At 39.3% G+C, this 26525-nt stretch overlaps 1 protein-coding gene across 8 annotated transcripts in view; it reads right to left on the reverse strand.

Moving 5' to 3' along the window:
* The window catches only part of DCAF1 (DDB1 and CUL4 associated factor 1), a 95101-nt gene that overhangs the window by 65187 nt on the left and 3389 nt on the right, over positions 1–26525 (reverse strand). For 5 of the 8 annotated variants that reach the window (XM_049861735.1, XM_049861729.1, XM_049861730.1 and 2 more), the window contains exons 2-3: positions 13980–14104; positions 11295–11412 (exon numbers count right to left, since the gene is read on the reverse strand). In XM_049861735.1, coding sequence (XP_049717692.1) covers positions 11295–11412; positions 13980–14016 — 155 coding nt within the window. In that variant the 5' untranslated portion in view covers positions 14017–14104. Of the gene's footprint in view, positions 1–11294; positions 11413–13979; positions 14105–26525 lie in introns of those variants that run through there. The other 3 variants (XM_049861732.1, XM_049861731.1, XM_049861736.1) reach the window with 2 other exon arrangements.

Raw genomic sequence — 26525 nt, forward strand, 5'->3', positions numbered from 1 at the left:
CGACCAACACATTGACCAATGGAACAGAATAAGAACCTAGATGTAAATCTGTCTACCTACGATCACCCAATCTTTGACAAAAGCTCAAGGTCCATTAAATGGGAAAAAGACAACCTTCTGAAGAAATGGTGCAGGCAAAACTGGATGTTCATCTGTAAAAAAAATGAAAGAGAGCCCCTACCTTACACCATACACAAAAACTAATTCAAAATCGTTCAAAGACTAAATAAAAAACCAAAAACTATAAATATCATGGAAGAAAAAATAGGGTCAACATTAGGGGCCCTAATATACAGCATAAATAGGGTACAAACCATAACCAACAATACACAAATACCAGAAGACAAGCTAGATAACCAGGATCTTCTAAAAAGTAAACATTTATGCTCATCAGAAGTCTTCACCAAAAGAGTAAAAAGAGAACCTACAGACTGGGAAAAAATTTTTGGCTATGACACATCCAAAAAGGTACAATCTCTAAAATCTATATGAAAATCTAACACCTCTACAACAAAAAGACAAATAATCCAACTAAAAAATGGACAAAGGATGCTAACAGACACTTCACCAAAGAAGACATTAAGGCAGCTAAAAGACACGTGAGGAAATGCTCGTGATCACTGGCCATTAGAGAAATCAGATCAAAACCAAAACCAAGATCACCGAGATTTTTTCCTGTTATCTTCTAGAGGTTGTATAGTTTTTGTTTTATATTTATGTCTATGACCCATTTCGAGTTTATTTTTGTAAAAGATGTAAACTCTGTGTCTAGACCCATTTTTTCTTTGCGTGTGGACGCCCAGCACCATTTGTTGAGAAGACTAGCTTTTCTCCATTCAGTTGCCTTTGCTACTTTGTCCAAGATCAGTTGACTATTTTTTGTGAGTCTATTTCTGGGCTCCCTATTCTACTGATCTGTTGTCCATTCCTTGACTAACACTACACTGTCTTGATTACTACAGCTTTATAGTACAGGGTAAGCCTTGAGGTTGGGTAGTGTCAGTTCTCCAACTCTGTTCTTTCCTGTTGGCTATTCTGGGGTGTTTTGCCTTTCCGTATAACTTTAGAATCAATTTATCGATACCCACAAAATAGCATGATGGGATTCTCATTGGAATTGCACTGAATCCATAGACCATCTGGAAGAAATGACATCTTTTTTTTAATATACTTTTATTTTGTTGTTGAGAATATACACAGCAAAACACACCAATTCAACAGTTTATACATATACTGGTTAGTGACGCTGATTGCAATCTTCAAGTTGTGTAACCATTCTCACCCCTCTTTTCCGGGTTGTTCCTCTTCCATTAACAAATTCACTGTCCCCTAAGGTTCCAATCTAATCTTTCGAGTTTCTGTGGTGAGTTTGATTTTAGTTTTTAAAAGAGCATAATGCTCAAGGCAGACATTTTTTTACTAGTTAAGCTAAACTATTGTTAAGTTTTAAGAAGACTTCAGGGGATATTTTTAGCTCAAGGTTTAAAGATTATCTCAGGGTAATAGTTTCAGGAAGAACTGGCATCTTAATAAAAATAAATTTCCTGAGTTAGTCTTTTTATTGTTGAACTATAAGTGATTTTATATATTCTGGATACTAATCTCTTATCAGGTATTGATTTGTACATATTTTCTTGCATTTTGTTAACTGTCTCGTCACTTTCCTGTGTCCTCTGGAACATGTTTTTAGTTTTTTCTTTTTGTGTGCTTTAGTGAAAGATTACAGAGCAAATTAGTTTCTCATTAAAAAATATACAAATTGTTTTGTGACACTGGTTGCCAACCCTATGACGTGTCAACATTCTCCCCTTCTTGGCCTTGGGTTCCCCATTTCCATTTGTCCAGTTTTCCTGTCCCTTCCTGCCTTCTTCTCTTTGTTTTTGGGCTGCTATGCGCATTTAGTCTTGTATCATACAGCTGAACTACGCGTGTTATTCTTTGTTTCATAGGCCCATCTAATCTTTAGCTGAAGGGTGAAATTCAGGACTGACTTCAGTACTGAGTTAAAAGGGTATCAGACACTGACAACACCCAATGCTGGCAAGAATGCGGAACAACAGAAATTCTCATTCATTGCTGGTGGGGATGCAAAATGATACAGCTACTTTGGAAGACAGTCTGGCAGTTTCCTGCATGGGGGAACCTTAAAATGCATATTGCTAAGTAGAAGAAGTCAGTCTGAAAAAGCTACATACTGCATGATTCCAATATATGACATTCTGAAACAAGGCAAAACTATGGAAATAGTAAAAATATCAGTGGTTGCCATGGGCTCAGGGGTACTGACAGGGATGAATAGATAGAGCACAGGGCATTTTTAGGGCAAAAACACTATTCTGTATGATACTGTCTTGGTAGACACATGACACTGCGCATTTGTAAAACCCATGGGACTGTACATTACAAAGCCTGAACCCTAATGTAAACTATGGACTTAAGTTAATAATAATGTATCAATATTAGTTCATCAATTGTAACAATTACACCACAGGAATGCAAGATGTTAACAATAGGAGAAACTGTGTGCACGGGGCGGCGGGGGGAGAGGGGACATACGGGAACTGTGTACTTTCTGAACAATTTTTCTGTAAACATGAAACTACTCTAGAAAATAGTCTATTAAAAAAAATTTTTTTTAATGGACAAATGATTTGAATAGACACTTCTCCAAAGCAATATACAAAGGGCAACAAACATGAAAAGATGTACAACACAATTAGTCGCTGCTGTTGTTAGGCACTGTTGACTCAGTTCCCACTCATAGCGACCCTATGCACAACAGAATGAAACACTGCCCGGTCCTGCGCCATCCTCTTAATTATTGCTATGCTTGAGCCTACTGTTGCAGCCACTGTGTCAATACATCTCATTGAGGGTCTTTCTCTTTTTCTCTAACCCTCCGCTTTACCAAGCATGATGTCCTTCTCCAGGAAATGATTCCTCCTGACAACATGTCCAAAGATTGTGAGACATAGTCTCGCCATCTTTGCTTCTAAGGAGCATTCTGGTTGTACTTCTTCCAAGACAGATTTGTTCGTTCTTTTGGCAGTCCATGGTATGTATATTCAATATTCTTCACCAACACCACAATTCAAACTCATCAATTCTTCTTCAGTCTTCCTTATTCACTGTCCAGCTTTCCCAGACATATGATGTGATTGAAAACACCATGGCTTGTGTCAGGCACACCTTAGTCTTCAAGGTGACATCTTTGCTTTTCAACACTTTAAAGAGGTCTTTTGCTGCAGATTTGCCCAATGCAATGCGTCTTTTGATTTCCTGACTGCTGCTTCCATGGGTCTTGACCATGGATCCAAGTAAAATGAAATCCTTGACAACTTCAATCTTTTCCCCATTTATCACGACGCTGCTTACTGGTCCAGTTGCGAGGATTTTTGTTTTCTTTTTGTTGAGGGGTAATCCATTCTAAAGGCTGTGGTCTTTGATCTTCATCAGTAAGTGCTTCAAGTCCTCTTCACTTCCAGCAAGCAAGGTTGTGTCATCTGCATAACGCAGGTTATTAATGAGTCTTCCTCCAATCCTGATGCCCCATTCTTCTTTATAGAGTCCAGCTTCTTGGATTAATCAATCATTGGGGAAATGTAAATCAAAACCATAATAAGGTATCACTTCACACCCACTAGGGTAAATAGAATCAAAAAGATGGACAATAACAAATGTTGTCAAGTATGTGGAGAAACCAGAACTCTCATACATTGCCAGTGGGAACGTACAATGGTACAGTTGCTTTGGGAAAGTCTGGCAGTTCCTCAAAAACTTAGAGTTACCATAGGATTCAGCAATTCTACCCCTAGGTATATACCGGAATTGAAAACATATTCACACAAATACTTTTAACAAATATTCACAGCAGAATTATTCATAATAGCAAAAGAGTGGAAACAACCCAGATGTTCAGGTGTAAAAAGAATGAAGTACTGATACATGCTACAACATGGATGAACCTGAAAACATTATAAATATAAGCAGTCAGACACAAAAGGCCACATATTACATGATTCCATTTATATGAAATGTCCAGAAAAGACAAAGAGAGAGAGGAAATAGATGAATGGTTGCCAGGGGTTTGAAGAAGAGGATAATGGGGAGTGGCCGTTAATGGACACAGAGTTTCTTTTTGAGGTGATGAAAATGTTCTGGAACTAGATAGTGAGGATGGTTGCACAACCTCATGAATATACTAAAAAACACCGAATTGTACACTATAAATGGGTGAATTTTGTAACATGTGAATTATGTCTTAATTAAAACCAACAACAAAAACCAAATGTACGTATGTAATTAGAAATAAAATTATCTGCAACCTCTCTCCCTATTCTAAGAGAGTTGGAGAGGGGGTATCAGAGACAGATGAAGTAAGGAGCTATCTCTCATTAAAAGCTTTGAGGTACTATTTGACTTTTTAAAACCAGGTCTGTATATTGCTTTTCAAAAAATTTAAAAAGGGTATTAAAAGACTTCTAAAACCTGAAGGGGGGATGACTGGAAATTATCAACTCCCTGCCCCCCCCCACACACACACTCCTGCCAATATAGTCACTCAAATTAAGGTTTGAAATCACATAATCTCAGTCAGTAGTCAAGAACATTTAATGAGGAAAGCAATGTAGTAATTAAAAAGACAGCCTGTCTTAAAAGCAGTGGTTATTTTAGGTTATTCCATTGTTTTATATTTCTCTGTGTTCTTTTTCTGTAATGACCATAAATTCCTTTTCTTTTTTTTAATTAATGTTTTGAGGTAAAATTTATATAAAATGAAATGAAGCCATTTTAGTTAAAGTGAACTATTTAATGAGTTTTAATAAATGTTAGCACCAGCTACCTTTGAGCCGATTCCAACTCATGGCGACCCCACGTGTATGGAGTAGAATTGCACTCCATAGGGTTTTCATGGCTGTGACCCGGAAGCAGACCTTGAGGCCTCCAGGTGGGTTTGGACCACCAACCTTTATGTTAGTTTCCCAGCGCTTATCCATGTATACCTCCCATAACCACCACCTGAATCAAGATATAGAACATTTTCACCACCCCAAAAAGTTCCCCTGCCCCCTCTGAAGTCAATCTCCCCTACCCCTGCCCCAGGCAACCACTCATCTGCTTTCTCTCACTACAGATTAATTCTGTCTGTTCTAGAATTTCAAATAAATGGAATAATATATATTCTTCTATGTGCTGCTTCTTTCACTTAGCATGTTTTCAGTCATACATTTTGCTGCACATAACAACAGTTCCTTTTTCTCATGTATTCTCTAAATTATTTTACTATGTTTTAGGTAAAAGTTTACCAAGCAAATAAGTCTCTCATTCAAAAACGTTTACCTAAATTGTTTCGTGACACTGGGTGCAATCCCCACAATGTGTCAGCAGCTCCCCTTCTCCCTTTACACTCCAGGTTCCGTGTCCATTCATCCAGGTTTCCTGTCCCTTCCTGCCTTCTCATCTTTGCTTTTGGGCAGGCGTTGCCCATTTGGTCCCATACATATGACTGACCTAAGAGGCACATTCCTTATGTATTATTATTTGTTTTATAGGCCTGTCTAATCTTTAGCTGAAAGATTAATCTTTGAACTTTGGGAGTGGCTTCAGTTCTGAGTTAGCAGGGTGTCGGGGGGCCAGAGTCTTTGGGGGGTTCCTCTAGTCTCGTCAGACCAGCAGACTAGTAAGTCTTGTCTTTTTCTGTGAATTTGAATTTTGTTCTACATTTTTCTCTAGCTCTATCCAGGACCCTTTATTGTGATCCCTGTCAGCAGTTGGTGATGATAGGCGGGTATCTTCTAGTTCTTCTGGTCATGCATTCTTTTTTGAAACAAGTGCTTTAGATAAGATTGACATTTTAATCTATAATAACAACAATCAAACCCACGACTATCACGCTCTCCAACATCTAACATACTCTGTCCTGTCCAAGTCAAATTCTCCTATATACTTTATTTTCACAAAACCCTACTGCCTGGTCTTAAGGGTTCCTGCAAAAATTCCTGACCCATTCTGCTCATATTTTTCTCATCAAGCCTTTAAACTATTTGTGCTTCCTCTTCTTTTCCCTCCAAACTCTGAAATAATTCTCTTTGCCACAGAGGGCAAGCACACAAAAATGTATTTACAATTACGTATTATAAGATCTATTAGTATCCTCAGTTGAAACTAAGCACGGTAGAAGTTAAAAATATGGATTCTGGAGCCAGATCGACAGGGCTCAAATCACAGTTCTTCCACTAACTGTGACTTTGGGCAAGTTACTTAACCTCTCTGTGCATCATTTATTTAAAAAAAAAAAAAGGATAACAGTCCCTACCTTATAGGGTTTCTTTGAAGTTTGAACTAATTAATATATGTACCATGGTTAGAACAGTTCCTGGCACATGAGAGCTATTTAGGCGTTAATGTTACCATTATTGAATGCTGGGAGTCAAAAACAAATAGAAAAACAACTACTTTGCGGTGGATATTAACTGGGGTGGGGCAGCAGGGAGCCTTCTGAAGGTGGTGCTCAAATTCTATAAATTGATCTGGGTGGTGGTTTAAAAAGACTATCAGGCTGAGTATTTTACAGCATGTAAGTTATGCCTCAATAATTTAAAAAAAAAACAACAACACCCACAGAACCTGGGTTAAGCTGACGCAGCTTGTCTCAAAGCCAGTCCCTCTGCATATAATCAAATCAAAAGTTAATAGAGGATCAATTAAAAATAGCGAAAACAATTTTGAAAGAGAAGGAAGACTCACACTTCCCAATTTCAAAACATACTATAAAGCTACAATAAAAACAGTGTGGTACTAGTATGAGGAAAAAAAAAAAAAAGAATATATATAAACCAATGGAACAGAATTGAGAGTGTGAAATAAACCCAGAAACCTATGGCCATGTGATTTTCAACAAGGGCACCAAGTCCGTTCACTAGGGAAAGAACAACCTCTTCCACAAACGATGCTGGAACAACGGGATATTCACACAGAAGTTGGATCCATAACTTACACCGTACAGGAGAATTAACTCAAAATGGATCAATGACCTAAATATAAAAACTAAAACTATAAAACTTTCAGAAGAAAACAGGGGTAAACCTTCAAAGACCTTGTTTTTGACAATGGATTCTTAGATATGACACCAAAAGCATGTAGCAACAAAAGAAAAAATAAGTAATTTGGACTTAATCAAAATTAAAAACATTTTGCAACAACAGCCTTTATCAAGAAAGTGAGGAGATAAGCCACAGAATGGGAAAAATATTTGGTAACCATGTATCTGATAAGGGCTTAATATCCAGAATATATAAAGAACTCCTATAACTCAACAACAAAAAGATAAATCAATGAATTAAAAAACAAAGGACTTGAATAGACATTTCCCCAAAGATACAAATGGCCAATATACTCGTGAAAAGATGCTGAGTCATGAGAGAAATGCAAATCACATCATACTGACTAGGGTGACAACTATCGGGAAAATGGAAAATAAATGTTGACAAGGATGTGGAAAACTGAAACAGTCATCCACTGCCCATGGGAATGTAAAATGGTGCAGCCATTGTGGAGAACTGTTTGGCGGTTCTTCAAAAAGTTAAACATAGAATTACCATGTGACCCAGCAATTCCACTCCTAGTTTGTATCCAAAAGACTTAAGCACAGAGACACAGATACTTGTATACCAGTATTCACTGCAGCATTATTCACAATAGACAAAAGGTAGAAACCATCCAAGTGTCCACTAACAAATGAATGGATAAAACAACATATGGTATATCCATATGACAGGCTATTATTCAGCCATAAAGAGAAATGAAGTTTTGATACATGCTATGACATGCACGAAACTTGAAAACTTTATGCTGAGTAAAATAAATCCTTCTCCCCTCCATGCCTTTTGCAGTCACACTTTTTTTTCACTACCTCTCCTCCCCACCCCGCCTTTTTCTGTTTTTCATCAAGCTATATCCTGTGATCCTTCAAGTTCCTCTTCCAAGGAACCTTCACCGCATACTGTAGAGAAAGCTCACTGGAAATAGCGTCAAACCCCAGGGTTCTGACTTTAGCTCTCCACTGCCTGGCTACGCAGTCTTTTGCAAGCAGCTCTGAGAATGGCTATCTTTTAACGCTGTAGCCTTCAGTGATACTTTTGGAGACAAATTTCAGAAACAAAGGTTCACAAAAGAGAAGTGCCTACCTGGTACAGCTCTGACACATAAGAGGAACTCAAGTAGTTGTTGAGTAAATAAAAGAAGCTGACTCATTCAAGTTCTTTTCATTCTTATAACTTCTATAATATTTACAAACCATTCTGTCTGATTTAGCACTATATTGTTTTTGACTACTCCCCATTGTTTATTTGCTAGTCTCATTGGTTATCTCCTTGAGGACTGTATCTGCAGTGCAGATACTTAATACGGCTCTTCTAGGCATAGTCTTTGTAACTCCCACCAAATGACTGGGAGTGACTATGCAAATGAGGTACTTGTGGCTCACCAAGGGGACTGGATAGCTTGCTAATAACATAAGTAATAATTGTGGAGGTGGGGCCATGCAAATAAGGTGTATGGAACCCTAACGAGGAGATTGGTCAGTTTTGCCATCCTGCTAAGCTTAAAATGAGTCATTCCAGAGGTAGGAAGGGAAGGTCTCACAACCATCAAGAAAGAAGAGGCAGGAGCGGACACTGTCCTTTAGACCCAGGAGCCCTGCACTGAGAAGCTCCTAGAACCAGGAGACCAAGAGAGGAGCTGTAACATGGAAGACAGAGAGAGGAAGCAGAGACAGAAGAGCCAGAACAGAGAGGGAGAGCTGTAACACCGGAGACAGTGAGGAGCAGTGGCAGGGAAACGTCAGCAGCAGAACCAGGAAACTGGCAGGAGATAGCATAGTGGGCTTCCCAGCCCACAGAGTGAGAAAGCTGAGTACCTTCAGACTGAGGCTTGGTGGCAGAATGGGGTGCCTCCAGACACTTATTGGCAGAGCTAAAGAGCTTTGTAACATCTGCTCAAGCAGGGCAGAGAACAGGCTGAGGGGCCGAGGGGCCAAGGGTCAGGGAGAGTCCTGCCTTTGGACGCAGCTGAGAAGGGGCTGTCCTGATCAAAGAATCGTACCTTGAGCATTCCTGAACCTGAATTGTAACCTGTTACTGCCCTAATAAACCTCATAAACATGAGCATGGTTTGAGAGTTCTATATGGCCATTACAACAAATTGCCAAACACAGCAGAGCAGTGCCATGGGAGGGACGGTGTCAGAATTGGAAAAAGTTTGCAGGGTGAAGGCATGCCTGACCTCGGCCTCACAGGAATCAGCCTTGGGCTGTTGATGCTGCTAACGATTCTCTCTCCCCCTCATGAGATTGGAGGTCAGACCCACCGCCACACCGTTTTTACAGCACCCCTGTATTTCAGGCTTTGCACTACTGAATATCACAGCATACTGAAAAAGTCGAGGATCAAATATGATAATAAATGTAAAATAGGCTTGAAAAATGAACACTGAATTTATTTAGTAAAATAAATGCTCAAAAATATTTCTTAAACAATTGAACTCATCCCCATTTATGACCCTCTCCTTTCACAGTTACATCAATAATCCACATATTAACTGCAAAATATTTAGATTCTTTAATTCACTGTGGTGACATTTCAAGTATCTTGTGTTAAATGTTCTTAATCTCCACTTCCTCTATAAACTAAAAGACAGTTTCTACCAGTCAGCAATAATCCTGTCCCTAAAAAACCACTGTACTTTTACATGTTCCCCATATATCAAGAGCAATTATGAATAAAGCATTATCCCTCCCTAAACTTTCATAAAACCATAGTTCTCTTTATTCCTAAACAGATCACTGCTTAAATAAGGTCTTTTCACTGTTATGACATCAACGATTGTACGTTAAAAATCTCTATGTCCCAGTGACTTCCTCCTTAGAAAAACCATGAATTTGGACTTCTAACATCCAAATTCATGGTTTTTCTCTCCCACCTTTACTTTTCACTTTCTCTCCTTCTTAACAGGCTCAATTCAATAAAAACGTACCATGTAATTACTATGTATCAGGTAGCAGTCAAGGTATTGTCTGAGGATGTACCAATAAAAACATGAAGTCCCTGCCTTTAAAGAGGGAGGGAAGACAGATATAAAAAGACAATCACAGTATTATATACACAGACACACACACACAGATACACATATATATGACTGATAAAAGCATTAAAAAAAAATGTCCAAGGGACTAGAAACGTTTTATCTAGGGAAGTCGAAGTCAGGGAAGGTTTTACAGAACTACTTCTTGAAGGGACGAGAGCCTGCCAGGTAGATATGCCAAAGTAAGGCATTTCAGGCCAAAGCAACAGTGAGTGCAAAGGTATACAGACATTAGAAAATATGGTGCTATTCCATCCTGAAGAAGACCAACACCATAAGGCAGAAAAAGGTAGAGGCAAAATCATAAACAGCCTCAAAGGCCACATTAATAAGATTATATTTTACTCTTAGAAACACATAGCCAGGGAAGAATTGTGAGCAGAGACATGAGAAAGATGTACATGAGAAAGATGAATCTTTCAGCAAGGGAGAGAATAGATTAGAAGAAGGTAAACTGGAGACAGGGATAAGGCACACTGCCTAACGGGCCAGTCGAGACATGATCAAGACTAAAGAAGGAAGTGGCAGTGAGGATGGGAAAGAGGGAAGAGGAAGAAGCAGAAATCCACAGCTTGGTAACTGACACCATGTTGGTGGGGGTGAACATCAGAGAGGACAGTTTTCAGTTTCTTCACTTAAAACCATTTACAACAAAGCAGGAAATACAAAAAGCACAAGCTCGGGGTCAGGAAGGAGGTAAAGAAGAAGATAACGATAAGCTCTATTTTGGACACGTTTTCAGGTGTCTCTGGAATAGCCAGGTAAAGATGTACACCATACAGCTGAGAAATGGGTCTGAAATCAAAAATAAAAAGCAGTTTCAGGTAGAAACAGAGCTTGGAAGTTAGCATAAGAATGATGGTTGAAACCATAAATAGGGATGCATGTCTAGGTAGAATATACGGGGTGAAGAAAAACACGAACAAAATCCTGGAACACCAACCTTTAAGAGACAGGCATGAGAAGAACCTACCAAGGAGACCAAGGACAAAGGGCCTGAGAAGGGAGATAAAGACTAGTTCTAAGAGAAGAAAAACAGATTTAGAATTTACTGACAGTCTAGGTAAAAATGTTCCTATATCATTCCCCATATCAATTTTTGTTTTAAAACTAGTTTAAAACAACAAACAAAAAAAGACCTTAATTGTTCATACCGAGTAAGGATAGGGACCATGTCCTGCCCACTGCCATGTTCTTTTTCCCACTGCTCCAACAGGGTAGTCAGCTCGGCTTTGGAGTCCACATGTACCGCTACTGTAGTCATGGCTTGACCTAAGAAAACAAAAATTAACAGTAAATGAACTCACGCAATTATCTGACATACTTCCTGCAAAAGGAAAAGTGAGAAGTGGGGAGAAAGGGGATAAGCAAGCAAGGGAAATAATTCAAACACAAGGAAATTTAACCTGTGAACCCGCTAGGTAATTTTATTTGTGTACAGTAGGAAATCCTGGATTGGGAGCCTGGATAGTCATCAAGTCATGATGAGAAAGTTGAGCCTGTTTCCTCAACTGTCAAATGAGGCAGGGAGCTGCATCAAACTGGTGAGTCTTAACTTTTCTAGGACCAGGAACCCCTTTGAGAATAAGACAAAAGCCATACTAGGAAGCCTCTTTCATGGCACAGTGGTTAAGCGCTCGGCTGCTAACCAAAAGGTCAGCAGTTCAAACCCACCAGCTGCCCTGTAGAAGAAAAATGTGGCAGTCAGCTTCTATAAACATTGCAGCCTTGGAAACCCTACGCGGCAGTTCTACTCTGTCCTATAGGGTCACTATCAGTCAAAATCAACTCGATAGCAATGGATGTGGTTTGAGTATGGGTTTCTTCCCTCAAAAACACACATACCTATGAAAATACAATAAAACCCTGGTTTTGAAGACCTCTGAGGCCCAAAACTTCAAGGCTATCATTTTTTAACACGAAATGGGGCAAAAAACCTTTTGTTCTCAAAATTCCAAACTTGATTCAGATTTCACCAATTTTTCCATTAATATTCTTTTTCTGTTCCAGGATCTCATCCAGGATATTATACTGCATTTAGTTGTCATGTCTCCTTAGTGTCCACTGGTCTGTGACAGTTTTTGAATCTTTCTTTATTTTTCATGACCTTGACAGTCTTGAGGAATACAAACCAGGTAATCCTGTAGAAAGTCCCCCAGTCTGTCTGTTTGATGTTTATCTCATGACAAAGACTGGGATTATAAGATTTCAGAAAGAATACAATGAAGGCGAAATGCCTTTAACCACTGCATCACAGGATACATATTACATGACACCACTGGCGACCTTGATCACTTTGGCAGGTCTTTCTCCCCCGTAAAGTTACTATTTTCCCCTTTCCTTACTATATTCTTAGGAAGCGAGTCACTAAATTTAGCCAACCAGGGCAGAAGTTGGGGGGGACAAGGGGCTTAAGTTTATTTATGGGGGCGGGGGGGAGCGGTAAGTACGTACATCTATTACTTGGTATTATTCCTTAAGGAAGGTCTGTCTCTGCTCCCCCATTTAACTACTTATTTAGTCATTTACATATACAAATACAGACTCATATTTATTTTATACTTTGGGTTACAATCCAATACTTCATTTGTTGCTTAAATTGTTCCAGTTTTGGTCACTGAGAGCTCTTTTGGGTTGGCTCCTGCGTCCCTTTGAAATGCTCCATCCTTTTGTTTTTTGAGCACTTCCTTATTCCAGGAATGCTTCTGGTTTCAGGCTCATATTATATCTCCCCTGCCCAAGCCCTAGAATCAGTTATTTCTCCAAGGAGCCCTAGTTCCTTTTATTGGGGAATGGCATTAGAAATCAAGATCTGGGTGCTAGGTGTGCTCACTGCTACTGAGGAGTCATTGCTTCACATAAGCTCTTGAACAGCCATAAAAGTGATCACCACTAAAAGTTATCTCACTAATTACTGTGTACATAATACCACGCAGCTAGTTTCCTTAGCCCTAAGAGGAGATGCTTCCACTTACTTACTCATTCAAACACCTAAGCAGCAAGAATAATTAAACTTGGGAAGCTTTGTTTTGTTTTTGTAATTTCTGAAAGAACAACAGGGCCCAATGAAAGGAATACTAAACCAGAAACCAGGAGGTTAGATTCTAGTCCTTTTCTCTGTCAACCAACAGTAGAGACAGCAAAGGTCTAACCTAGCTACAAACACATAGGACTAAAAGCCACTTCTTGTCGTTAGTTGCCTTGGAGTTGATTGCAACTAATGGCGACCCCATGTGTGCAGAGCAGAACTGCTCCACAGGGTTTCCAAGTCTGTGACCTATCCAAAGCACATCACCAGGCCTGTGTTCCAAGGCATCGCTAGGTAGGTTCGAACCGCCAACCTTTAAACTAGTAGTTGAGCGCTTAACCGTTTGCACCACCCAGGGACTTAAAGCCACTTAGAGGAATACAATGAGAGTAATGAAAATTGAGCATGTCAGTGCCTTTAAACTATTTGCGTAAAAAGCAGTACAAAATGTCTACTGCCAGGATAAAAATACTTAACATACATGGTAAAATTTATATTATAGCAACATTTTTCTTTATTGTAAAGTATACCAACATGATACATTAAATAAACTTAGGAAAAACATAACGCAGAAAGTCTTTGTGGCATGCACTGGGCTTCCTTCCCTAATAAAGATTATAAACTGTTTACCTGAATAGCAACGAACTCGGATCTTCTGAAGATTAATCTCTGTAAACACTGAGCATTACCAAGACTGGATGCAGTATCACAGGATCAGCATCACTGTCAGGCAGCTTTTTAGACGGAGCCCTGGTGGCTCCATGGTTAAAGTAATTGTCTGCTAACCGAAAGGTCGGTGTTTCAAACTCACCAGCTGCTCCTCGGGAGATGTGGCAGTCTGCTTCCATAAAGATTATAGCCTTGGATATCCCACAGGGCAGTTCCACTCTGTCCTACAGGGTCACTAGGAGTCGGGATCGACTCAATAGCAGTCAACTTTAGCAAACAAGTGATGGAAAAAGTAAAAAGAAGTTGGTTAAGCGCTCAGCTATTAACTGAGAGATGGGCAGTGTGAACCTTCTAGACGCTCCGTGGAAGAAAAGACCTGGCGATCTGCTCCCATAAAGATTACAGACTAGAAAACCCTATGGGGTCATATAGGGTTGCTATGAGTCAGAATCAACTCAACAGCACACAACAACGAAAACAAAATTTGAGGTAAGCAGAATAGACGTCCGTTTTAAATGTAATCTTACCATGAAGTATTAAATTCAGATACAAGAAACATACACATATCTGTTAGCCCAGAACTAAAACCATTCCTGAAACCAACTCTTCAGACAAAGACTAGACTGGACTATAAAACATAAAATACTCGTGAAGAGTGTGCTTTTTATTCTTAGTTCAGGTAGATACACAAGACTAAATGGGCAGCTCCTCTTTGGAGGCAGGATGAGAGGGCAGAAAGGGAAAGGAGCTGGTTAAATGAACACGGAAAACCAAGGGTGGAAAACAGGAGTGTGCTGTCACATTACAGGGATTGCAACTAGGGTCACATAACAATATGTGTACAAATTTTTGTATGAGAAATTAACTTGAACTATAAACTTTCATCTAAAGCACAATTAAAAAATACATATAAAACTTCATCGCCATCTCATACCTGCACATTCTCAACCTAAGCAAAAGCAGGTGGGTCCAAAGAAGCTGTGACAGGTAAGAAAAGACAGCAGTCCAAAGATTCCTAATGAGGATCCACAGAAAGAAATGAAGGCTCCTCATTCTGCAGGGTTTGATTTCTAGAGCTTGAATGTGTAAATCTGAGGTATGCCAAATCAGAGTAGCACGTGGAAAGGCGATTCTAATTTTAACGTGTTCAATTTAAAAAGTCATTTCAACCCTTAGAAATGACTGAGGGCAAGTGATAGTTCTAAATACACCTAAATTCTAAGACAAAGACAGTTGTTGCTACGTGCTGTCAAGTCGATTCCAACTCATAACAACCCTATAGGACAGAGTAGAACTGCCCCACAGGGTTTTCCAGGCTGTAGTCTTACAGCAGGAGCCCTGATGGCACAGTAGCTAAACAGCTCAGCTGCTAACTGAAAGGTTGGTGGTTCAAAGCCATCAGCACACTCCTCAGGAGAAAGACATTATGGTCTGCTTCCATAAAGATATGCAGCCTTGGAAACCCTACGGGGCAGTTCTACTTTGTCCTATAGGATCTCTATGAGTCAGAATCGACACTGCGGCAACAGGTTTAGTTTTTTAATTTATGGGAGCTGATCGCCAGGTCTTTTCTCCTGCAGAGCAGCTGGTGGGTTCAAACCATCAACCTTTGCAGTTAGCAGCTGAGTGCTTAACCACTGCACTACCAGGGCAGAAACAGAGCAGTAAGTACATGCCTTTCCAAATTATCAACCAGATACAAATGGCAGTGCCTCTCCACAGGGCAAAAAGGAGGGAAAATACCTGAGAATCCATTAATACGCTATTTGCCAGAAAAACTGCAAAGCTCTCCACAGGGGCACAACAAAGGAGAAAAATTCACCAAGATCCACACTCAAATTAGCCTGGTGGAAGGTAAACTAGGAAGAAAATCAGGGATGAAGAGGTGAAGCTCTAACTTCCAGGAAATGGAGCATAACTGTGGCCTCTAAGCAAGGGCTGCACATAGTGACATCCTTTCAAAGAGCACAGCCACGCAAAGGGGGAGAAAAGGTGCCAACATTCACAACTTTATAGGGAAGAAACCCGGCAAACACTATTTCAGTCAGGTGATCAAGGTGAACATCAAGAGTGATAAGCCTCCTCAAGAAAACTACTGAAACTAATAGAAGAGTTCAGCAGAGTATCGGGATACAAGATAAACATACAAAAATCAGTTGGATACCTCTACACCAACAAAAAGAACATCCAAGAGGAAATCACCAAATCAATGCCATTTACAGTAGCCCCCAAGAAAATACTTAGGAATAAATCTTACCAGAGATGTAGAAGACTTACACAAAGAAAACTACATACCCTTATGCAAGAAACCAAAAGAGACTTACATAAGTGGAAGAACATACCTTGCTCGTGGAAAGGAAGACTTAACATTATAAAAATGTCTATTCTAGCAAAAGCTATCTATACATTTAATGCAATTCTGATCCAAATCCCAATGACATTCTTTAATGAGATGGAGAAACAAATCACCAACTTCATATGGAAGGGAAAGAGGCCCCGGGTAAATAAGGCATTACTGAAAAAGAAGAACAAAGTGGGAGGCCTTACTTTACCTGATTTTAGAATCTATTAGACCGCCACAGTAGTCAAAACAGCCTGGTACTGGTACAACAACAGATACATGGACCAATGGAACAGAATTGAGAATCCAGACATAAATCCATCCACACATGAGCAGTTGATATTTGACAAAGGCCCAAAAACAGTTAAATGGGGGAAAAGACAGTCTTTTTAGCAAATGGTGCTGGCATAACTGGATATCCACCTGCAAAAAAAATGAAACAAGACCCATACCTCACTCCATGCACAAAAACCAACTCAAAACGGATCAAAGACCTAAATATAAAATATAAAACGATAAAGACCATGGAAGAAAAAATAGGGACAATGTTAGGAGCCCTAATACATAGCATAAAGAGTATACCAAACATTATTAAGAATGCAGAAGAAAAACTAGATAACTGGGAGCTCCTAAAAATCAAACACCTATGCTCATCCAAAGAGTTCACCAAAAGAGTAAAAAAACTACCTACAGACTGGGAAAAAGTTTTTAGCTATGACATTTCTGATCAGCGCCTGATCTCTAAAATCCACATGATACTGCAAAAACTCAATTACAAAAAGACAAATAGCCCAATTAAAAAATAGACAAAAGATATCAATAGACACTTGACTAAAGAAGACATTCAGGTAGCTAACAAATATATGAGGAAACGTTCACTATCATTAGCTATTAGAGAAACGCAGATCAAAACTACAATGAGATTTCATCTCACTCCAACAAGGCTGGCATTAATCCAAAAAACACAAAATAATAAGTGTTGGAGAGGCTGTGGAGAGATTGGAACATTTATACACTGTAGGTGGGAACATCAAAAGGTACAACCACTTTGGAAATCGATTTGGCGCTTCCTTAAAAAGCTAAAACTAGAACTACCATACGATCCAGCAACCCCACTCCTTGGAATATATCCTAGAGAAATAAGAGCTTTTACACGAACAGATATACGCACATCTATGTTTACTGCAGCACTGTTTATAATAGCAAACAGCTGGAAGCAACCAAGGTGTCCATCAACAGATGAATGGATAAATAGATTATGGTATATTCACACAATGGAATACTACGCATCGATAAAGAACAGTGACGAATCTGTGAAACATTTCATAACATGGAGGAATCTGGAAGGCATTATGCTGAGTCAAATTAGTCAGATGCAAAAGGACAAACACTGTATAAGACCACTATTATAAGATCTTGAGAAACAGTTTAAACTGAGAAGAACACATTCTTTTGTGGTTACGAGAGGGGGGAGGGAGGGGGGGTGGGAGAGGGTTATTTACTGGTTAGATAGTAGATAAGAACTACTTTAGATGAAAGGAAGGACAACACTCAATACAGGGAAGGTCAGCTCAACTGGACTGGACCAAAAGCAAAGAAGTTTCCTGGATAAACTGAATGCTTCGAAGGTCAGCGGAACAAGGGCGGGGGTTTGGGGACTATGGCTTCAGGGGACATCTAAGTCAACTGGCAAAATAAATTCTATTAAGAAAACATTCTGCATCCCATTTTGAAGTGTGGCATCTGGGGTCTTAAATGCTAACAAGCCGCCATCTAAGATGCATCAATTGGTCTCAACCCACCTGGAGCAAAGGAGAATGAAGAACACCAAGGTCACAAGATAATTATGAGCCCAAGAGACAGAAAGGGCCACATGAACTAGAGACTTACATCATCCTGAGACCAGAAGAACTAGATGGTGCCCGGCCACAACCGATGACTGCCCTGACAGGGAGCACAACAGAGAACCCCTGAGGGAGCAGGAGAGCAGTGGGATGCAGATGTCAAATTCAAGTAAAAAGACCAGACTTAAATGGTCTGAGACTAGAAGGACCCCGGTGGTCATGGCCCCAGACCTTCTGTTGGCCCAGGACAGGAAACCATTCCCAAAGCCAACTCTTCAGACATGGATTGGACTGGACAATGGGTTGGAGAGGGATGCTGGTGAGGAGTGAGCTTCTTGGATCAGGTGGACACTTGAGACTATGTTGGCATCTCCTGCCTGGAGGGGAGATGAGAAGGTGGAGGGGGTTAGAAGCTGGCGAAACGGACACGAAAAGACAGAGGGTAGGGAGAGAGCGGGCTGCCTCATTCAGGGGAGAGTAATTGGGAGCGTGCAGCAAGGTGTATATGGGTTTTTGTGTGAGGGACTGACTTGATTTGTAAACTTTCACTTAAAGCACAATAAAAATTATTTTAAAAAAGTGATAAGTCATGTTGATAGCACGTACCCTTGATTCAATGTGACAAGAATGACACTTTAAAAGGGCCACATAAAACAGAGACTCCATAAGCCTGAGACCAGAAGAACTAGATGGTACCCGGCTACCACTGATTACTGTCCTGACAGGGAACACAACAGAGAATCCGTGATGGAGAAAAACGGTGGGATGCAGACCTCAGATTCTAGTAAAAATACCAGTCTTAACAGTCTGAGACTGGAGGGACCCCAGAGGTCATGACCCCCCAGACCCTCTGTTAGCCCAAGACTGGAACCATTCCCAAATCCAACTCTTCGGCTAGGGATTGAACTGGAGTATAAGACAGAAATTGATACTGGTGAGGAGTGAGCTTCTTGGGTCAAGTACACACATGAGACTATGTGGGCAGCTCCTGTCTGGAGGCAAGATGAGAAGGTAGAGGGGAACAGGAGCTGGTTGAATGGACACGGGGAACACAGTGTAGAAAGGCGGAATGTGCTATCACATTGGGGGGAGGCACCTACGGTTACATAACAAGGTGTGTATAAGTTTTTGTATGAGACTGACTTGAATTGTAAACTTTCACTTAAAACACAATAAATAAATAAATAAAAAGAATGGCACTTTACTTCTGTGGTCTTCCTCCCCAAAAAACACATAATCCTAGTCTTAATTACAAGAAAAACATCAGACAAATCCCAATGCAGGGATATTCTAAAAAACAGTTCCCCAGTACTCCTCAAAACTCTCAAGGTCATCAAAAACAAGGGAAGTCTAAGAAACTGTCACAGCTAAGAGGAGCCTAAGGAAACATGAGAATTAATGTAATATGGCATCCTGGATAACAGCCTGGAACAGAAAAAGGACATCAGATAAAAACTAAGGAAATCTGAGTGAAGTACTGATTTTAATGATAATCTACCAATAAACCAAAAAACTTGTTGCCATCAAGTCGATTCCGACTCATAGAGACCATATAGGATAGAGCAGAACTGCCCCATAGGGTTTCCAAGGAACGCCTGATTAATTAGAACTGCCGACCTTTTGGTTAGCAGCCATAGCTCTTAACCACCACATCACCAAGGTTTCTATCAATTTGGGCTCATCAACTGTAACAAACATATAATAATGTAAAATGTTAATACTGTGTAACTAACCACCTTAACCACGGACAAAGAGTCTGGGTGTTCTGTCCCCCTTATCTAGTTGATCAGGGGCCAGCAAAGATTCACATGATAAGAAACTTATAGATGGCCTGCTTAAGGCTATAAAGCAAATTGATCACAAAATTAAATTTAAAAAAATTCCAAAGCCCTGGCTGCCTCTCTAGTATAACTTACTCTATGCTTCAAATTATGTATTACTGGACTCACTCTACACATTTATTGATAGGAAAAGCATTTGTCACCTAGAATTGGGAATTTATTTCAAAGCATCTGACAGAATTCTAACACTTTAAATACTATAAAATACTTTAAAATTTATAAATCATAGCCCATCCACAAAAAACTTTTCAAACCAGGGCATCCTTCAACAGAATTTCTTTAATAAAATTTTAGTTAATATTTTTTAATTATTTCTGCTCTTTCATATCCCGAAAGGTTTGAAACATTACAGCAGCTATCTTTGTTATCCAGTCACACTAATCTATGTTCTCAAATACTATTCTTATTTCTCCAAACAATATACCAAGTTTACTCCAAAGCATCTTAAGTCCTCATAAGCTATAACCTGTAGTGGTAGGGAAGTTAAGCCAATCAAAATATCAGTGTCAATAGGACATGGTATTTACCAGTCTCAATAGGGAGTCTGCAACTTATTTAGAAATTACTGTATTCCTTCTGGTTCAACTCCTCCCTTAGCAATCAAAGCCAAAATACTGGAAAGGAGGGTGGCAACTGGTCAGCCTGACATCACAACAAAGACAAAGAATGATACTCTTTATACCTCTCTCTGAAGATTTAAAATGCCTCTATGATCCAGACTCTTTACATGCATGCAAAGATTGTAATTTTTCTGAACCATGGACACCATTTCTTCTTCAAAGGGCACCCAAGACTAATCAGACAGCAAAACCACTGGCATTGTTCTAAAATGTTCATCATGTACATGTGGTCCCAAAACCATGGGTATTCGCCAATTTTGTCCAAAATGGGAAGAGTGGGGATGACGAAGGTGAGGAGGGGAGAGTAACTCAAATTTTTTCAACAATAATACAATTTCATGCTAAACTAAAAGATCTAGAGGCTGGGGAAGGTAGTAACATATGGTAACAGCAAAATTAATCTCATAAAACACGACCTAGAGGAAGAGAGAACTCTGCAAGAGGAAGGGAGGCTTTACTGGTGAATTCTACCAAACTTTTTAAGAATAATTTACTCCAATCCTTCTCAAACTCCTCCAAAAATTAGAAAAGGAGAAAATATGTCATAATTCATTCTATGCAGCCAGCATTACCCTGATACCAAAGCCAGACTGACATCACAAGAAAACTACAAAAATCCCTTATGAACATACATGCAAAAATTCTCAACAAATACCAGCAAACTAGCGGCCCATTAAGAGGATTATGCACCATTATAAAGTGAGATTCAACCCAGGAATGCACGGGTAGCTCAACATATAAAAATCAATATAATACATCACACTAATAGAATGAAGGGGAAAAAAAACATGATCATCTTAATTGATGCAGAAAAAACCATTTGACAAACCTCAACACCCTTTTATGTGTGTTGGAAAAGAATACATTCCCTAGGAATAGAAGGGAACTTCCTTGACATGATAAAGGGCATTTATGAAACGCCCACAACTAACATCATAATCAATGGTGAAAGTTTTCCCCTAAAATCAGGAACAAGACAAGGATGCTCGCTTTTGCCACTGCTATTCAACACTGCGGTGCCCTGGTGGCCCCATGGTTAAGAGTTCAGCTGCTAACCAAAAGGTTGGCAGTTCGAATCTACCTGCCACTCCTCGGAAACCCCATGGGGGACAGTTCTAACCTGTCCTATAATCACTATGAGTCGGAATCAACTTGATGGCAACAGGTTTGGTTTTTTTGGTTTATTCAACATTGTACTGGAGGTTCTAGCCAGAGCTAAATACAAAAAGGTTTTAATCTTTATGAAGTCTAGTTTAACTTTTTTTTTTTTTTCCTTTTGGTGCTTGTGCTTGTGGTATAATTTCTAAGTTTCCCTTGCCTTAGATAAGAAAAGGAAATAAAAAGCATCCAAACTGGAAAAGAAGTAAAATTACCTTTATGACATGATCCTATATATAAGACATCCTAAGGAATATACAAAAAAAAGAGCTAATAAACATATTTAGCAAAGTTGCAGGATACAAGACCAACATAAAAAAAAAAAAAAAAACCCTGCATTCGTATACATTAACAATGAACAATCCAAAAACTGAATTAAGAACATTCAATTCACAGTCTAAAAGAATAAAATACTTAGGAATAAAAACACAAGCCACCCTTCCTCCTGTAAAGTTCTCTCTTCCTCTAGGATGCATTTTCTGAGATTAATTTTGCTGTTACTAGTTTTACTGAAAACTTCAAAACAATGCTGAAAGAAATTAAAGATGATTTCAATAAATGGAGGAACCCTGTTGGCATAGTGGTTAAGTGCTATAGCTGCTAACCAAAGGGTCAACAGTTCGAATCCGCCAGGCGCTCCATGGAAATTCTATGGGGCACTTCTGCTCTGTCCTATAGGTTTGCTGTGAGTCGGAATCAACTCAGCGGCACTGGGTTTCGTTTTGGTCAATAAATGGAAAAATATTCTGTATTCATACAATAGGAAGATTCAGTATTACTAAGATGGCAATATTCCCCGAGGGATGGACGGAATCAATGCAATCACTATCAAAATCTCAACAACCTTTTTGCAGAAATGGAAACACTGATCCTAAAATCCATATGGAATTGCAAGGGACCCTAAATAGCCAAAACAATCTTGAAAAAGAAGAAAAAGTTGGAGAACTCACACTTTCCAATTTCAAAACTTACCACAAAGCTACAGTAATCAAAAGTATGGTACTTGTGTAAATACGGATACACATAGGCCAATGGAATAGCATTTCAAGTCCAGAAATAAATCCAACTGATTTCCAACAAGGGTGCCAAGATCGTTCAATGGGGAAAGAATAGTCTCTTCAAAAAATGGTGTTCGGACAACCAGATATCCACTTTCAAAACAATGAAGTTGGACCCCTACCTCACACTATATATAAAATATTATCTCAAAATGGATCAAGGCCCTAAATGTATGAGCTAAAACTACAAAAATCTTAGAAGAAAACATAGGGGTAAATCTTTATGACCTAGGATTTTGCAAGAGATTCTTGGATAAGACACCAAAAGCACAGCCAACAAAAGAAAAAATAAATTGGACTTCACCGAAATTTTTTAAAAATTTGCATCAAGAGACAGAAAGGGCCACATGAACCAGAAACTTACATCATCCTGAGACCAGAAGAACTAGATGGTGGCCGGCCACAACCGATGACTGCCCTGACAGGGAGCACAACAGAGAACCCCTGAGGGAGCAGGAGATCAGTGGGATGCAGATCCCAAATTCTCATAAAAAGACCAGACTTAGTGGTCTGACTGAGACTAGAGGAATCCCGGCGGTCATGGTCCCCAAACCTTCTGTTGGCCCAGGACAGGAACCATTCCTGAAGACAACTCATCAGACATGGAAGGGACTGGACAATGGGTTGGAGAGAGATGCAGACGAAGAGTGAGCTACTTGTGTCAGGTAGACACTTGAGACTGTCTTGGCATCTCCTGTCTGGAGGGGAGATAGGAGGGTAGAGAGGGTTAGAAACTGACAAAATTGTCATGAAAGGAGAGACTGGAAGGAGGGAGCGAGCTGACTCATTGGCGGAGAGTAAGTGGGAGTATGGAGTAAGGTGTATATAAGCTTATACGTGACAGACTGACTTGATTTGTGGACGTTCACTTAAAGCTCAATAAAAATTATTAAAAAAAAATTTGCATCAGAGGGCACTAGCAAGAAAGTGAAAATGGGATACCTACGGAGAGGGTGAAAATATCTGCAAATCATATTATCTGATAAGAATTTAATATCCAGATATATTCAGAGAACTCCTACAACACAACAAAGACTAACAAGCCCATAAAAACAGGCAAAAGACTTGAACACATTTTTTTCAAAAAAAGATATACAGATGGCCAATAAGCACATGCAAAGACATTCAACATCATTAATCATTAGAGAAATGCAAACCAAAACCACAGTGAGATACCACTTCGCACCCGCTAAAACCAAAAACCAGTTGCCGTTGATGAGTTATTCTGACTCATGGCAATTCCATGTGTTTCAGAGTGGAACTGTGCTCCGTAGGTTTTTTTCCAATGTCTGTGATCTTTCAGAAGTAGGTTGCCAGGCCTTTCTTCTGATGCACCTCTAGGTAGACTCGAATCACCTTTCAGTTAGTAACTGAATGCTTAACCATTTGAGCCACCCAGAGACTCACTAGGATAGCTATAATCAAAAACAGAAGAAAATAACCAATGTTAAGGAAAATGTGGAGAAACCGGAATGTACATTGCTACTAAACCAAAAAAAACCAAACCCACTGCCATCGAGTCGATTCCGACTCATACCGACTCTATAGGACAGAGTAGAACTGCCCATAGAGTTTCCAAGGAGCACCTAGGCAGATTCGAACTGCCAACCTTTTGGTTAGCAGCCGCAGCACTTAACCACGGCGCCACCAGGGCTTCCAGAATTACTACATGACCCAGCAATTCCACCTCTAGGTATACACCCAAAAAACTAAAAACAAGTATTCAAACACTTGTACAGAAACGTTCACAGCAGCACTATTCACAATAGTCAAAACAACCTAAACGTCCATCCACTGATGAATGTATGAACAAAATGTGGTGTATCCCACAATGGAGTATTATTCAATAACCAAAAGGAATGAAATACTAATCCGGGCTACAACGTGGATGAAACCTTGAAAACATTATGTCAAGTGAAAAAAGACAGATACAAAAGGTCACATATAGTATTTCACTTACATGAAATAACCAAAACAGGTAAATTCATAAACAGACCACAGATTGGGAGGTGAGACGGGGACAGCATGGCAAATGAAGAGCAACTACTTAATAGGTAAAAGGTTTCCTTTTCGGGGATAAGAACATCTTGGAACTAAATAGTGGTGACAGTTGCACAACACTGAAAGTATTAAATGCCACTGAATTGTATACTTTAAAGTGGTTAATTTTATGTTAAGTGAATTTTACCTCAATTTTTTTTTAAAGGCACAAAAAAGGTACAAAAGGGAGTGTCTCTTGGATAATTTAGGTATTCAGTTTAGCGGAGCACATAAAGGCAAAATTTAAAGAAAATGCTACCTCTAATAAAGGTTAACTGCGGGGCATTAAAATACTAAAATTTTAAATTTCAATTTACAAACACATATGTACTTCCAGTATCACTCTCAGAACTTCCAATTAATCTATTCCTGAAAATAATTATAATTTTGGGAATAACCACATGCCCAGAGAAAATACAGCATCAATGCTAATTCACTTTACTATCAATGAAAGACTATTAATAACACAAAATGTAAAGGGTGCAGCCATCTTGTTATGCACAAGACAATGAGGGTGCATTACTCAACTCACTATGTTTAAAGCGAGTTCTTTAAATGGCATGTAGTGACACATAAGTTACCAATTAGTGAATATCTTGACATTAACAGCCGCAACAACGAATTCAAACATACCTCCAGACAAGGTTGCCATGAGCTGGAGCTAATGCAACAGCAACAACAACAGAAAATACCCCGTATGTGACAGACATTGGGCTAAGTAACTTACATTATTCTGAATTTTCACAACCACACTGCCCTTTTTTACAGAGAAAAAAACTGGGGCTCAGAAAGGTCCCCAAGAACAAGCAATTGGTACTCAGTAGAAAAGACTTTCAAGGATTCAAATCCCAGCTCTGCTGAAGTGGTTCTAAAAGCTTGGTCAAGTTAACCTCTCCAAATCTTAATTTCCTTATCTGTAAAATGGAAAGGGTTTTAAAAAAAAAAAACCTACATGACTTAGTGCAGCACTGAGAATGAAACAGATGCTTACCTGCCATTAAGTGAATTTATCTTTCACTTGTATTTGTGGATACGAAACTTGTATTTTATTTAATGTTTAGAGCTTCTATTCTTAGTGTGGTCATGCAGTGCATGTAAACCTACATGAGTATGTCTAAGATTATAATTTCTTAAAGCACCATATAAAAACAATATATAACACCAAATGAGGGTGAAGTGTACACAGCTTGATGAAGGTAAATGATGTCACTAAAAAGTATAAGAAAAAAAAAGAACCCGCTGGTAACTGCCATGGCATATACAATTTTGAAACAACGGCAAAAACAACCAAAAAATGTATGTGCAAATATATATATGCATGTATGTAGGCATATACATGTGTACAGGTATGTATATACAGATATACACATATGTAAATGTATCTGACTGTACGCACATATACTCACATATATAATAAAGTACCTAGGGGGCACAGTTATGGATACTCCTTAAACATAACCAAACAACTCGCGTGACTGGATTTCTGGGTTTGAAGAATTAGGACTACAGTCTCAGGGAACATCATCTCAGTCAATTGGCATAATACAGTTCATAAACTTATGTCATCTAGTTTCGTGAGTAGTGTCTGGGGTCTTAAAAGTCTGTGAGAGGCCATCTAAGATACAACTATTTGTCTCTATTCAGAGCAAAAGAGAAAGAAGGAAACCAAAGACTCAAGAAGAAACTAGTCTACAGGATAGTCTACGCAAACCATGGCCTCATCCACCCTGAGACCAGAAGATGGTGCCTGGCTACTACCCTGCCAACCATTCTTATAGGTGCCACA

This window comes from Elephas maximus, chromosome 20, assembly GCF_024166365.1.
Source record: "Elephas maximus indicus isolate mEleMax1 chromosome 20, mEleMax1 primary haplotype, whole genome shotgun sequence".
Lineage (NCBI taxonomy): Eukaryota > Metazoa > Chordata > Mammalia > Proboscidea > Elephantidae > Elephas > Elephas maximus.